A 14,814-nucleotide genomic window follows, 5' to 3' on the forward strand; every position below is an offset into this window, starting at 1 on the left:
CCTGTTCAGCACACTGTTAAACTGTAATATCAGCCACTTGAGCCATCGGGAAGCATGGACATTACCTTACACATGCAGTTGTAACTGACAGCTGCTGATATGCAACTGACAGCAACTGTTATATTTCAGTTCTGACAAAATATTGTCAGAACTGGAAGGGATCACTGTAAGAAGAAAATGGCGAGCTTCTGAGAGGAACTGATGGTGTGGTTAGTATGTAATTTTTATTTGCAGCCAAGTCATGTGTCTATTTTAAATAATTTTACTTGCTTCAGGTTCCCTTTAACTCTGAAAGCAGCCATCAGCTTAAAAAAAAAAATGGCATCAGAAAAATAATTTGGATTTGGAAGCTGCTGTATTTATCTCCTTTTAAACAATGCAAGTTGCCTTTCAGCAAAGCTTGGTGTACAGAGGCGCCAGAGTAGAATAAAAACATTTAAAAACCGTATAAAAGAGGGGGGTGTTCAGGTGGACTTACCTCACTCGAAAATATAAAACTCAATTGAGTCAAAATATATCAATACAAATTTTTTTTTTATTCAACTCCATAGTGCAACGCGTTTCACGGGTGTGGTCCCGCTTCATCAGGAAAACAGGAGTATAACTCAATGGGTCTAAATGCAGAAGTGAGCGCCTCTGTAAGTTGCCTGGCTGTCCCTCTGATCCTGTGTCTCTAATACTTTTTGCCATAGACCCTGAACAAGCATGCAGCAGATCAGGTGCGCTGACTGGATTAGCTGTGTGCTTGTTTCAGGGTTGTGACTTACACTGCTGACACCAAAAGATCAAGAGGACAGCTGGGTAACTGTTTTTTTTTATTTTTTTTTTAAAGGTAATAAATATGGCAGTCTACATATCACAATACTTTTTATTATTGCCCCAAAATTAAGACATCCTTATGTGATATCTTCTAAGCTTCAGTCCTTGTATACATGCTAAGGGACACAAAACCAAGATTTCTATTCTGCATACGTCAGGGCTGAGAATCTAGGGAGGCGGGGGCCCTTTGCTATTGACTAGCATTTGTTCGTGCTCTGCTCCTGCTGAATGCTGCTCTTCATCCTTTCTACCCTCTCCATTGAGCAGTGCATGCTGCTTGGCTATAGCTGAACAGCATTTCTGTATAATTCTTGTGCCCCAAATTGTTGCCCTAATGATTGACATGAAGGGCAGTATTTATTTAGTGATTGTATGTTTAGACTAGCATCTTCCTCATGGTTATAAATATGCCTATGTGCCCTTTCCCACAATGCTGCTGGAATGCTTTTGCTATACCAAGTCCCTACATGGATGCTACAGGGAAATATTTTGCTAATGAAACATTTTCTTGGCAAAAGAATATTGTTAATACATAAACTGAGTTAAGAAAGCATTTACATAAATCCATTTTAAATACTCATCCTGTTTACTTGCTTATTTTGGCATCTAACTAGTATGTTTTATAGGTAAATTATATCAATCTTCAGGGGTAAAGCTATACTTGTCTGGGAAAAGCAATTTTCCCCTCTTCCTGGGTTCTTCTGGATGTGTGTACTGGTGCCAAGGGAGCAGCTAGGCTAAAGCATTATGCGGTCACCACGTGGCTACACTTTCTGCCCACCTCCCTGATGCCACTCCTGCAGGGCCACCATCAGAGATTTCTGTGCCCCATACTAGGCAAACCTACTGCTTCCTCACCATGCCAAGTCCCTTGGGCCCCATACACTTCTCTCCCCTGTGATGCCCCATCGATGGCCCAGCACTCCCACCACACCTAACCTGGCAGCCTCAGAGTGCATGGATGACATCATTGTGTGCATGCATGGACCTCCACAGAAAATGCCCCAGAAGGGGAGGAAGCTGCAATGGCCCTGTGAAGATAGTTTGGGAAGTTGTGAGTGAGGATAGTAAGGATGCTGTGAAGCATTGTTATAATTGTAAGTGATAGGTTAGGCAAAGACTATATATTTTTACTGTGGAGAAATCTTAGTGTAGAGTCTTCAAATTTAGGAAACCTGATTCCATGCAGAGTGAGACTGCATCATAGATTATGCCACATCCCCCCCACTTCCTTCCTTACACCATTGGCCAACTGTTACTAGACCAGTGCCCACTAATCCTTTCACCACTATCACATGACTACAGATGACAACCAATGAGAACCGCTTAGCTAGGGAGGATGGGGTGGGCGCAATCTATTACTCAGGCCTAAGTCATAAACTGTAAACTGTCGGGCACAGCATCACTGTACCATGCAAGGAAGCATTTCTTATTGGATCTTTGTTGTACTGTGAGGCTGCTAGTTTTAAATGTTAAATGGTGGAAGGCATTAGGAAGCCTGGTCCTCTTCTCCACTGTCTGCCTGTGTCATCAGGAGCAACTTACTTTGAGCAATTATTTTGCTTGTACATGAGCTGAAAGGTTATTTTTATCATTTAAGTGATAAGTCCTTTATGAGAAGTTTTGTGAATAGAGCTAGGGGCGTGGCAATAGGGGTTGCAGAGGTTGCGACCACATCGGGGCCCTTGGGCCAGAGGGGCCCTGAAGGGCCCTCCCTCAACTACAGTATTAGCTCTCTATTGGTCATGTGCTCATAATAGTCACTTCTATAGCCTGATACTTTGAATAGTGGTAATCTTTAACACGCTATTCCCCATCCCCTTCTTGCACCTCTGACACTGTAGTTGCCATTGGCAAGTTTTGGTGCGCTGTATCAATTATGTATAGAGTGCTTGGGGGGGGGCCCCATTGTAAAACTTGCATCAGGGCCCACAGCTCCTTAGCTACACCACTGAATAGAGCCCATTGTTTCTTGCATTTTATGTTGCAAGTTCCCTAGTGCTCTTTATGTTTGGTGTTTTTGAAGGATAAGTAGTCCCAGGACATGTCTTGTGAGCTCATTCAGCACCACCCTGGAAGTTCTGCTTTATTTCATAGCATGGTTATTGTTTTTTTTGGTTTCTTTTTTCGTTATTGTCTTAAAGATGAACTCCAGTGAAAATAATGTAATAAAGAAGTGCTTAATTTTTACAATAATTATGTATAACTGATTTAGTCCATGTTTGCTCATTGTAAAATCTTTCCTCTCCTTGATTTACATTCAGATATTTATCACATGGTGACATTTTTACTGCTGGCAGGTGATGTCACTGGAATGAGATGCTGTTTGCTTTTTTTTTTAACCTCACACTGTGGGAGGGGTTTCACCACAAAATCCGCCATACAGAGCCCCCGATGATCCATTTGAGAAAAGGAATAGATTTCTCATGGGAAAGGGAGTATCCGCTACTGATTGGGATGAAGTTTAATTCTTGGTTACGGTTTCTCTTTAAGCCTAACATTTAGTTGTTTAGATTAACAATTTATTTTCTCTTCACAGATTCCTTATAGTGCTGATCTGCCTCATATTCAGTGTGCTTTCCACAATACAGCAGTATTCCAATTTGGCCACAGAGACTCTATTTTGGATGGTATGTAAAAGTGAAAAATGATCTTAACACTTAATGCCTTGTAATCACTGTGTACAGTATATGTTCAGTTTACGGTGCTTTAATCTGGAGAGAGATTCCATTTGCACGCTCTGTCCTGTAGATGATACCGTGATAATAGCCATGTGCTTTGTTCATGCTGATTGTGATTATAAATCTGTAACGAAAACGACGGAATACCATTGTTACATCATTGTGCACAGCAAGTTCTTACTGGTTCCAGCCAGGCCATTGCTTCTTGGAATACAGTATTCAGTTTACTGTCACAACCAACATTGGCTTGAAGCAGATCTAAACTCAGAATAGTGAAGGTGCCCATACATCAGACAATGTACGGGCACATCAACCAAGAGACTGATCTCTCTCTGATCGAATCTGATCAGAGAGAGATCTGTTGCCTGCCCATACACCGCAGGCCAATTCCTGATCAATTTCAGCATGACCATTAGGGAAAAGAGGCACCCAGTTTGAATAAAACTATGTTAAAAACAGCAATATAATCGAAAGGTGCTCTATGCTATCAGCTGTCTATACTCTGGCACTGTTACTGGCCTGAGGAAGCCACTCTGACCCGCGAAACGTGTTGCCTGTAATTTTTGTCTGTAACAAGACTGTCATCTTTGAGGTAAGCCACCTCAACTTTTTTCACTTTTATTGCTGCTTTTAACAGTTTTATCCATCCTGGGCACCTCTTTTCCCTAACTGTGTTGCACTTACCCCACACACTGTTGTAGGAGGGGTCTACACAAACCCTACATGATATCTATCATTGTGGAGGCCTGTTACTTTCATCAAGGAGAGCGATCACTTTTGAATCCTGTTTTGGGCCACCCTGAGTGGAGTCTGGTTCATTCTTGTGGTGAGTAGAAAGAAAATGTGCGGCACTCCCTTTAAACCATGTGTTGATATATATAACAGGAAAAGGTAATATAAACTGTAAATCGGGTTTGTCCACCTGCTTCCTGTGGTCGCTTTCCCAACTGCAGCTCACCTTTGTGAGTAGCCATTTATTCTACTCAACCTTCTACTGAATTTATTTGACATGCTACGCTATTTGGGCTCCCTGTGCTTTTGGGTTTGTTTTTTTCCTTCAGGGTATCAAGACACCCCACCACTGTAAATGACGTCTCTTAGGAATCGGCCTGTCCCCGCTAATGTAACATGTGCCTGCCTGGTGCAGTATACTTAACCCGTCGGCGTCTGCGGCTGACTCTGGGCTCCGTCCACAATCTGCATACATGCGGCCCATGGTTGAGCACCTATACGTGGGCGCATGTGTGACATCACATGAGCACCCACATTACGCTGGCAACCACATGGGGCATGTGTATGCGGATTGCGGACACCAACAGGTAAAGTGTACTGTGACACTTTTGTCGCTCATCCTGATATCGCACGCCGTTACTGCTGCACACCCCGAGAGCATGTTGGCCCTACATCTGGTTGATCTCCTGATGTATGGCCACTTAAAGGATACCAGAACCGAAAGGATCTGGTAAAAATGATAAATGCAGTGTGTAGGAGGTAAAAAGTACATACTGTCCGCTCCTCCTGGCCCCCTCCGTCTGCCGCCTATATTGTAATATATATATATATATATATGCTGGTATCCTGGCGACTTTGGTGACCTTTGCCCTGGACATACTGCGCCCTGTGTGTGCAGTATGTCCTTCCTTCTTCGCTACTGGCCGGCGCGTATTTAGAGGCTCAGAAGCACGCTGACACCTCCATCTTCTCTGTGCTGTGTGTGCGCTCCACTAAACCAAGCATCACATGATTAGCATTACCCCCTACACATTGCATATATCATTTTTACCAGAGCCTTTTGGTTCTGGTATCCTTTAAGAAGTCTTCATCTAGAGCTTAGCTTTCTCACACTATACTCCATTGTTTTCAGACCTTTTTACACATTTCTTAAACTTGTCAGCCTCTGAAGCCCCAGCCTAGGCTTTTGGATCATTCTGGAATTGTAATAATTTTACTCATCGGTCAGAGGCACCCTCTCTCCATTTTAGGTATAGTTGTGCATGCTATAGCACTTCCATAATTCTGTGCCTAAGAGTATCTTAACATTAGACTCTGATCAGTAGTGAAGTATACTTATGTTGCTGATTTTAGCTTACTTTGGGAAAACAAGTGGCATGCACATCACTCTTTTTATATACCAAGAAATGACTCCTCACCAGTCCATACTCTGTACACATTGTTTTCCCAAGTGCTGACAGTCTGCACAGGGATGATGAGCAGTACAGTCAGGAAATTTTATGACGAGGGTAAAAGGAAGCAAGCTTGTAGAAGCAGCACGGTAGGTTTTAGAAACCCAATTCAAACAAGGAGTTTTGAATCAGGATGATACCATTTATTGGCTAACTTAGAGATGAATAAACAGTAAGCTTTCGGCTTATAAAAAGCCTTCGTCAGACTTGGTTCCACTTTTTATTTATGTCGAAGTTGGCCAATAAATGGTATCATCCTGATTCAAAACGTCTTGCTTTTACTCATGGCTAACACGGTACAACACTCTACTGCTACTAATTCAACCATAAACCAGAACACATTGTAGCTATTGTTGTCAGTTAAAGCAAAGTTAGTGCATACTGCACCTAATGTACGAGGTTCTTCCAGAAAGTAACTGCCATTTGCTTTTATCTGACAGACAAGACATTCTTGCTTTGGAATTTAACTTGCATCTGTTGAGTTAACTTCTTCTCTTCCAGTACCATTTGTCACATGGCTGCAGAATGCCAGTGACTATTTAACAGCATTAAAGGGAACCTAAACTGACAGGGATATGGATGTTTCCTTTTAAAGGGGCACTATGGCGAAAAATTGTAAAATGTAAAATATGCGCAAACCTATACAAATAAGAAGTACGTATTTTCCAGAGTAAAATGAGCCATAAATTACTTTTCTCCTATGTTGCTGTCACTTAAAGTAAGTAGTAGAAAGCTGACAGAAGCAACAGGTTTTGGACTAGTCCATCTTTTCATAGGGGAGTCTCAGGGATTTATTTATTTTTAAAAACACTTAGTGAATGGCAGTTGCTCTGCGAGCAGGGAAGCTGGCCAGCATCATTGTTTAAATCCTTTTTAGGGAATATCTTTATAAAGAATAAAAGCCTTGCTGAGAATCTCCTACGAAGAGATGGACTAGTCAAAACTTGTCGCTTCTGTCAGATTTCTACTACCTACTCTGTATGTGACAGTAACACAGGAGAAAAGTAATTCATGGCTCATTTTACTCTGGAAAAAAATGTACTTTTTATTTGTCTGTTTGCACATATTGTAAATTTAGCAATTTTTTGCCGTAGTGCCTCTTTAAACAAGACCAGTTGTCTGTCTGTCCTGTAGATCTCTTTGGCTGCAATAGTGGATGAATCACACACCTGAAACAAGCATGCAGCTAATCCAGTCTGACTTCAGTCAGAGCACCTGATTTCTGCATGCTTGTTGAGGGACTGTGGCTAAAAGTAATAGAGATACAGTATCCGAAGGAGAGCCAGGCAACTGGTAGAATTTTAAAAGGAAAAATCCAGATCCTTCTCAGTTTAGGTTCCCTTTAACATGGAGTGCACCCTTCCCGACAAATCCTCCTGCTCAAACGCGTGTGCTTCTGCAGCAAAGGGATTGACAGCCTTGTAAAAGAAAGATAGGAAAAATGCTTAAAGTAGGTGGTTACGGGAAAAGTAAACAGGATAGTGTGTCTAAAATAAATAAAATGTTTAATTGAAAACTGTTGTTGCATTGGCGGATGACCCTCGTAGATATTTCAGTATTATAATAGAGGCTACATTCGGTAACCCAGGTATATGATGTTATATTGTTCATTGTCTTATTTTAGTCAGTTGATGCATTAAGTACACAAACTTTTACTTGGCGTAAGAAGCTTACATGTTAATTAACCTTGCTTTCTTGGCATCTTCTTTATCCATTCCTTGCCAACATCACTTGATAGTTACAGGGGTTGCACAAAATAATGGAAACACCTTGAACATCAACAAAATATATTTTAATATGGTGTAGGTCCACCCTTTGCGGCAATTACAGCCTCAATTCTCCGAGGTATTCATTCATACAAATTGTGAATTGTTTCCAAAGGAATTTTAGCCCATTCTTCAGTGAAAACACCCTCCAGTTCTTTTAGAGACAATGGCAGCGGAAATCGACTTCTTACTTGAATCTCTAATAATGACCATAACTGCTCAATAATGTTGAGGTCTGGGGGATTGTGATAGCCAGATGAGATACTCCACTTCATTAGAATGTTCCCCGTGACATTCTTTAACAATTCTAGCTGTATGGATTGGGGCATTATCATCTTGAAAGATGGCATTCCCCTCCGGAAACAGTTCTTGAACCATAGGATGAACTTGGTCGCCCAAAATTCCTAAATAGTCTCGGCTGTTAATTCTTCCATGAAGGGAAATCATTGGCCCGGTGGATTTCCAAGAAATAGCACCCCAGATCATCACAGAACCCCCGCCATGTTTTACGGTTGGGAGAAGGCAGTCTGGATGAAATGCTTCTTTCAGCTGTCTCCAAACGTACACTCGGCCGGAGGTCGGAAATAAGCTAAACGATGATTCGTCAGAGAAAATCACATTTTTCCACTGCTCGAGGGACCAATTCTGGTGGTTTCTATACCACTTTAAACGCTTTAAAACATTTGTCTTTGAGGGCAGAGGTTTTCTAATTGCAGTTCTTCCGTGGAAGCTCCCGTGCAGCTCCCGACAAACCGTTTTTGTGGAAACTGGGTTCTGTAGGTGTTCATTCAGCTCTGCAGTGATTTTAGGAGCCGTGATCTTGCAAGCTTTTCTAACAACTCGATTTAGAGTCCAGTCTCTCTGACAACTTCGACTTTTGGCCACAACTGTGCTTTGCTGAGGACTTTTTTCCTTTTCTTTCAAAGGCAATCATTACTTTTGAGACAGTACCTCTTGAAATGCCAAGCATTCGGGCAGTTTCTGTTACAGTAGTGCCTGCCATACGAGCACCAACAATTTGGCCTCTTTGAAAGTCTGAGAGATCTGCCATTTTTATAAATTATAACCAACTTTGGTTTAAATATCTGTAAAAAAAAAAAAATTCAATTAAACATAGCAAATAACAAAAATAATAAACACAAAAAAAATTAACATATATCAAGTTTTGATTGCTTAAAACATGTTCTAAGATTATAATGCCAAAATGTTAGGTGTTTCCATTATTTTGTCCAACTCCTGTAGAATATCTGTTCTAAGGTGTTGATTTAGCATAATAAATGTACAGCTTTTGGCAGTTTAATGGGTATGCACATGGGATAGGAGTCTGGGGATACAACCATTTGTGTAAGATACATTGTGGTTATAAGATCAGCGTTGAATTCAGTAGGGCTTGCAAAATGATAAAACTGTATGGGGGAAAATGAAAATCTTTCTAAAAATGTAGTTGCACTAGATGTGTCAAAGCAGTGTGTCATTGCTGCGGTATAGGTATATACTCGTAAACATTTTATAGTTTTGCAGCTCATCAATGCCTTCTGCTGCCTCACGTCAATGCTATGCCCCACTTTCCATACCCTCACCCAGTCCCCTGATGATATGTTAGATGTCTATACTGCACTAATAACTGGGCCAGGCAACAGTCAGGCGGGAAGGGGGAGTACATGGGAAGCTGTATCCATGATAGGCTTCTGATCTGACTATGGTAACTAGCTAGGTCTCACTGTAGCCATTTTGGTGGCAGTAGTCAGTACTGTTATGGTAGTAAGGATGCCTTGGTACACATTTTTCACTACAGTGTCGATTTAAAACCTGCTAAATAAGGAAAAAGAAATGATACAAAGTGTCTACATGTGCATGCCAGTACACAATAGAAGCAGTCAGAGTGACTGAGAATGCCTATGGGAACCGTGGAATTTGTTGCTAGTTACTTTTTGTACAAGGTTACAGGTGGGATGAATACAGAAGATACAATTGTGATGCTGCTACAATTAATTATATTTTATAGCAGTTATTATTGGGAATAGGCAAAGATTCACTTATTATAAAGCCTTGCTTCCTAGATCTTTCCTCATATCCTACCAACTGTTTATATTTCTTGGCTTTCCACCCAGGTAGATTGCTGAGATATTCGGGGCTCATTCCCCTTTGGTGCATTGAAATAATGATTTGCCAGAAAGCAGCATGGTGGTGTAGTGGTTAGCACTCTCGCCTTGCAGCGCTGGGTCCCCGGTTCGAATCCCAGCCAAGTCAACATCTGCACTCTAGTTTCCTAAAACATCCACAAAACATACAGATAAATTTATTGGCTTCCCCCTAAATTGGCCCTAGACTACGATGCATATGCCACTTGATACATTCATAGACATATGACTACAGTAGGGACTAGATTGTGAGCCCTTCTGAGGGACAGTTAGTGACAAGACAATATATACTCTGTACAGCACTGCGTAATATGTCAGCGCTATATGAATACTTAACCCATTCGCATTCCGTCGTTTTCACTTGAGCAATGTTCACCTCCCATTGATTAGCCTATAACTTTATCACTACTTATCACAATGAACTGATCTATATCTCGTTTTTTCCGCCACCAATTAGGCTATCTTTGGGGGGGGGGGTACATTATGCTAAGAGCCACTTTACTGTAAATGCATTTTAACAGGAAGAATAAGAAAAAAACGGAAAAAATTCATTATTTCTCAGTTTTCAGCCATTATAGTTTTAAAACAATACAGGCCTCAATAATTAAAACTCACGTATTGTATTTGCCCATATGTCCCGGTTATTACACTGTTAAAATTATGTCCCTATCACAATGTATGGCGACAGTATTTTATTTGGAAATAAAGGTGCATTTTTTCCGTTTTGCATCTATCACTATTTACAAGTTAAAAATAAAAAAAAAAATATAGAAATATTTCATCTTTACATTGATATTTAAAAAGTGTAGACCCTTAGGTAAATATTTACATGTTTTTTTTTTGTTTTTTATTGTAATGTTTTCTGTTTTTTTTATATTAAACATTTTATTTGGGTATTTTTGGGAGGGTGGGATGTAAACAATAGTTTTATAATGTGAATGTGTCTTGAGTTTTATTTTTTTTTACTTTTACTTGTAGTTTACTAGTTTTACTTTTTGGCCACAAGATGGCGGCCATGAGTTTGTTTACATGACGTCACTCTAAGCGTAACATACGCTTAGAGAGACGCATGGGGGAGGCAACAGCCAGAAAAAGCTAAGCTTCCAAGAGAAGCTGTTGCTTTTTTAGCGGAGGAAAGGAATCAGTGATCGGGCACCATAGCCCGATTCACTGATTGCCTGGCTAACGAACCGCGGGCCGGGAGCGCGCGTACACGTGCGCGATCGGCCGCGGGAGCGCGCATGGTTCCTGGACGTAGAAACTACGTCCAGGAACTAAAATAGGTTAAATAGTAAAAATAAATTATTGTGACCCACAAGGACATCTGCTTTCTCATCGAAACGTCCCCACTAATACCCTGTTGACAATGTGCAGGTTATCACCGTGTGGTTTTCTATTATGTAACTATGAGCTTGACAATAGGCATAAATTGCATGTTATGTACCAGGCATAAGTACACCTGAAGTGAGAGGTATATGAAGGCTGCCATATTTATTTTCTTTTAATGAACAAGTGACATCTATGCTAACCTAGAGATTAAAAAAAACCCACATATAGAAGTAGATAAATACTAGTTCTACTTACATAACAGATGTATTGCACTGTCCACGTTATGATTCCTGTGAATCTTGCAAAGGAAAGGCAGAGAATCCTATCCTAGGCAGTTTCCATTTTTGTTACCTTTGACCTCCTGACATAATTTCCTCCCTCACTTTTTTTTCTTCTCTTGCTAATTGTGTATTCGTTACTCGCCCTCCTCTCAGAGTCTGCAGACACTCCCACTGAGGTCTATACTAGGCAGTGCACTGTCTTATGTCATTAGAAGGAGGGGGGACTAAAGGGAAGAGGAGGAATATATTATAGATAAAAAAGACCCCCAGCCTGCAACTGTTTGGCAATGGCACTTAAAGGGCCAGTGCTCCTAAGGTATGTGATAACTCCAAACCATAACAGCAGAAAAAGTTTTGAATGCAGGATTAGTATCTTTATCACTTAATACACTCAGACCAGTTGCTGCTGAAATTAGATTCTTTAGATTGTAAATAGACAGCGCTCCGCTTGTAAGATTATGTCACTAAACTCCCAATGGAGTTACACTCACCCCGCCTGTGTGACCACTGGGAGATTGGTCAGAGATCGCTCAATGTAGTCTGGTTGTCTCCTGTTGGTTGGCCGGTGATCAGAAGTTGCTCCTCCTATGCTTTTCCAGACGCTGCTGTTCTTAGGTGCTATTGGCTTCAATGTGTGTCCAGATGCTGCTGCTCCTATATGCAGTTGGCTCAGAAGAGAGGAAAGACCTCACATAGCGTGATTCCGTATAGATAAAAAAGACCTTTATTTAAAATTGCACTTACAGACTCGTGCAGGATAACAGCGCTTAGAGTTTAACGGGCTCCCCCCCGTGATGGGAACTTTACAACTAAAAGGTCACAATATAGATATAGACTTAAATTGCTACATTGCTAACAGTTAGAACCATCAGGGGTTTATGTAGTGAGCTAAGATCATCTTCTATTCTCATTTAATACCATTCCGGCCCAGTATATGTGTAGAAAATTAATATAAATTCATCCTGTTATGATAGGTAGAAAACTATGGCCCTTGACCACATGATGGCGGTATAATCAGCATGAAAGTATAGGGCATAGAAGTAGGAGGCAACACAGCGACGATACAAATATTCCTGGCGTCCAGAGGCTAACCACGCCCCTGATGAGTCACGCGTGGTGACGAAACGCGTAGGGTGGAGCCAACGGACGACCAGGAAGTACGCACCAACTACGGAGTGAACGGCACAAGACGGGAAAAGAGTAACGTGGCCACCGACGAGCCTTATCCGGAGAGGCACGGGGGGGAGCCCGTTAAACTCTAAGCGCTGTTATCCTGCACGAGTCTGTAAGTGCAATTTTAAATAAAGGTCTTTTTTATCTATACGGAATCACGCTATGTGAGGTCTTTCCTCTCTTCTGAGCCAACTGCATATAGGAGCAGCAGCATCTGGACACACATTGAAGCCAATAGCACCTAAGAACAGCAGCGTCTGGAAAAGCATAGGAGGAGCAACTTCTGATCACCGGCCAACCAACAGGAGACAACCAGACTACATTGAGCGATCTCTGACCAATCTCGCAGTGGTCACACAGGCGGGGTGAGTGTAACTCCATTGGGAGTGAAGTGACATAATCTTACAAGCGGAGCGCTGTCTATTTACAATCTAAGGTTTTAAGGGGACTCACCAAAGTCCATATAGAGCGCAGACGACTGCTTTATTAAACACAGAGTGATCCACTCTGATCCCTGGATGAACTAACGGACATTATTTATCTAGAAAAATAAGGGTTTTTTGTTATAAGGACTTGCCTATACATCCTAGCGCTGATCTCTATATATATATATATATATATGCTGAAATTAGATGTTTATGGTGACAATCCCCCTTTAAACAATACAAATTGCCTGGCAGCCCTGCTGCTCCTCTGACTCTAATACTTTTAGCCATAGACCCCAAACAAGCATGCAGATCAGATCCTTCTGACTGAAGTGTGACTGCATTTCCCAGGTGCTTGTTTCAGGTGTGCTCAGCAGGAGGCCAGGCAACTGGTATTGTTTAAAAGAAAGCCTTTTTCAGTATATATGTCATGAGGGTATATTACTATTATTTTTGCAAATAAGGGCTTGTAATTAGTGATATAGTATAAATAAACGCAAAACTGTGGGGGCTGGGGGGCGGGGAATGGAGAAAAGTACTTAGTAAAAAAAAAACTCTTACAAAAAGCCCAATAATAAAAACGATGTATAGAATATTTTGGTGTTATAAGTAGTGATAAAGTAAATGGTGAGTGGGAGGAGCACTGAAACGTGAAAATTGCTCTGGTCCATAAGGACAAAACAGCCTGTACTGGTCAAATGCTTAAACATTGTACACACTCAAGATGGTTCTCAGCCACCTCTTCTGAGAATGTGTACAGCGGTCTCTGGCCCTAGAGATGAGCGTAATGGAGTAATTACGATTTCGCGAAATTTCGCGTAATTAGTGTAATTACGTTTATGGCCGTAAGTACATAATCGTAATGAAGAAGGATTTCGCGAAATTTCGCGTAAGCGTAATTTTCGCATTGCAATGGGTATTACGAAATTAATGCGTATGGTCATGCTCCCGAAGCGGAAAAGTTGACGCATGTATCAATGTTAGGTAGCCGCCGACTTTAAGGGTTAATAGCAAAGCCCCCTTAAATGCTAAGAGCCTCAAATTTGGAGAATATATTAAGGAGATCAGGAGGAATAAGAGGAAAAAATTTTTTTTCAAAAAGACCTTATAGTTTTTGAGAAAATCGATGTTAAAGTTTCAAAGGAAAAATGTAAACATTTAAAAACCCGCCGACTTTAACGGTTAATAGCAAAGCCTGCTTAAAGTTTAGGAACACCAAATTCCCAGGGTATATTAAGGGGATCAGTGGGAATAAGAGGAAAAATTTTTTTCAAAAAGACCTTATAGTTTTTGAGAAAATCGATTTTTAAGTTTCAAGGGCGAAAATGTCTTTTAAATGCAGAAAATGTCCGTTTTTTTTGCACAGGTAACAATCTATATATATAATAGAGTAAGTGCCTCAACCTTCGAGCAAGAAGAAGAAGTACTTTGCATGAGAAAATGTATGCGTGATCAAACACCAAGTTTAAGGCCTCTTTTCCACGGACTGTTGAGCTGTGTGCTCAGCAAGCAGTTACCAGGCAGCAGTGAGCAGATACCAGGCAGCAGTAAGCAGTTACCAAGCAGCAGTAAGCAGTTACCAGGCAGCAGCAAGCTGTTCCCAGGCAGCAGCAAGCTGTTCCCAGGCAGCAGCAAGCTGTTCCCAGGCAGCAGCAAGCTGTTCCCAGGCAGCAGCAAGCTGTTCCCAGGCAGCAGCAAGCTGTTACCAGGCAGCAGCAAGCTGTTACCAGGCAGCAGCAAGCTGTTACCAGGCAGCAGCAAGCTGTTACCAGGCAGCAGCAAGCTGTTACCAGGCAGCAGCAAGCTGTTACCAGGCAGCAGCAAGCTGTTACCAGGCAGCAGCAAGCTGTTACCAGGCAGCAGCAAGCTGTTACCAGGCAGCAGCAAGCTGTTACCAGGCAGTAGTGAGCAGTTGTAAGAGTTTGAGAGGCATTTTACTGCCTATCAACTGTCCGTGGAAAAGAGGCCTACCCTAGCAAGTCTGGCTTTGCAAATCTGGCCTAATTGGCTATTCAT

The 14,814-nt window shown here is 41.5% G+C and overlaps 1 protein-coding gene across 2 annotated transcripts in view; it reads left to right on the plus strand.

Moving 5' to 3' along the window:
- KCNQ1 (potassium voltage-gated channel subfamily Q member 1) overlaps positions 1–14,814 on the plus strand; it is a 202,092-nt gene that overhangs the window by 118,786 nt on the left and 68,492 nt on the right. For both annotated transcript variants that reach the window (XM_068261481.1, XM_068261480.1), the window contains exon 3: positions 3,359–3,449. In XM_068261481.1, the coding sequence (XP_068117582.1) occupies positions 3,359–3,449 (91 nt within the window). The remainder of the gene's footprint in view (positions 1–3,358; positions 3,450–14,814) is intronic.

The sequence above is a fragment of the Hyperolius riggenbachi genome, chromosome 11 (assembly GCF_040937935.1).
Source record: "Hyperolius riggenbachi isolate aHypRig1 chromosome 11, aHypRig1.pri, whole genome shotgun sequence".
Taxonomy (NCBI): Eukaryota; Metazoa; Chordata; class Amphibia; order Anura; family Hyperoliidae; genus Hyperolius; species Hyperolius riggenbachi.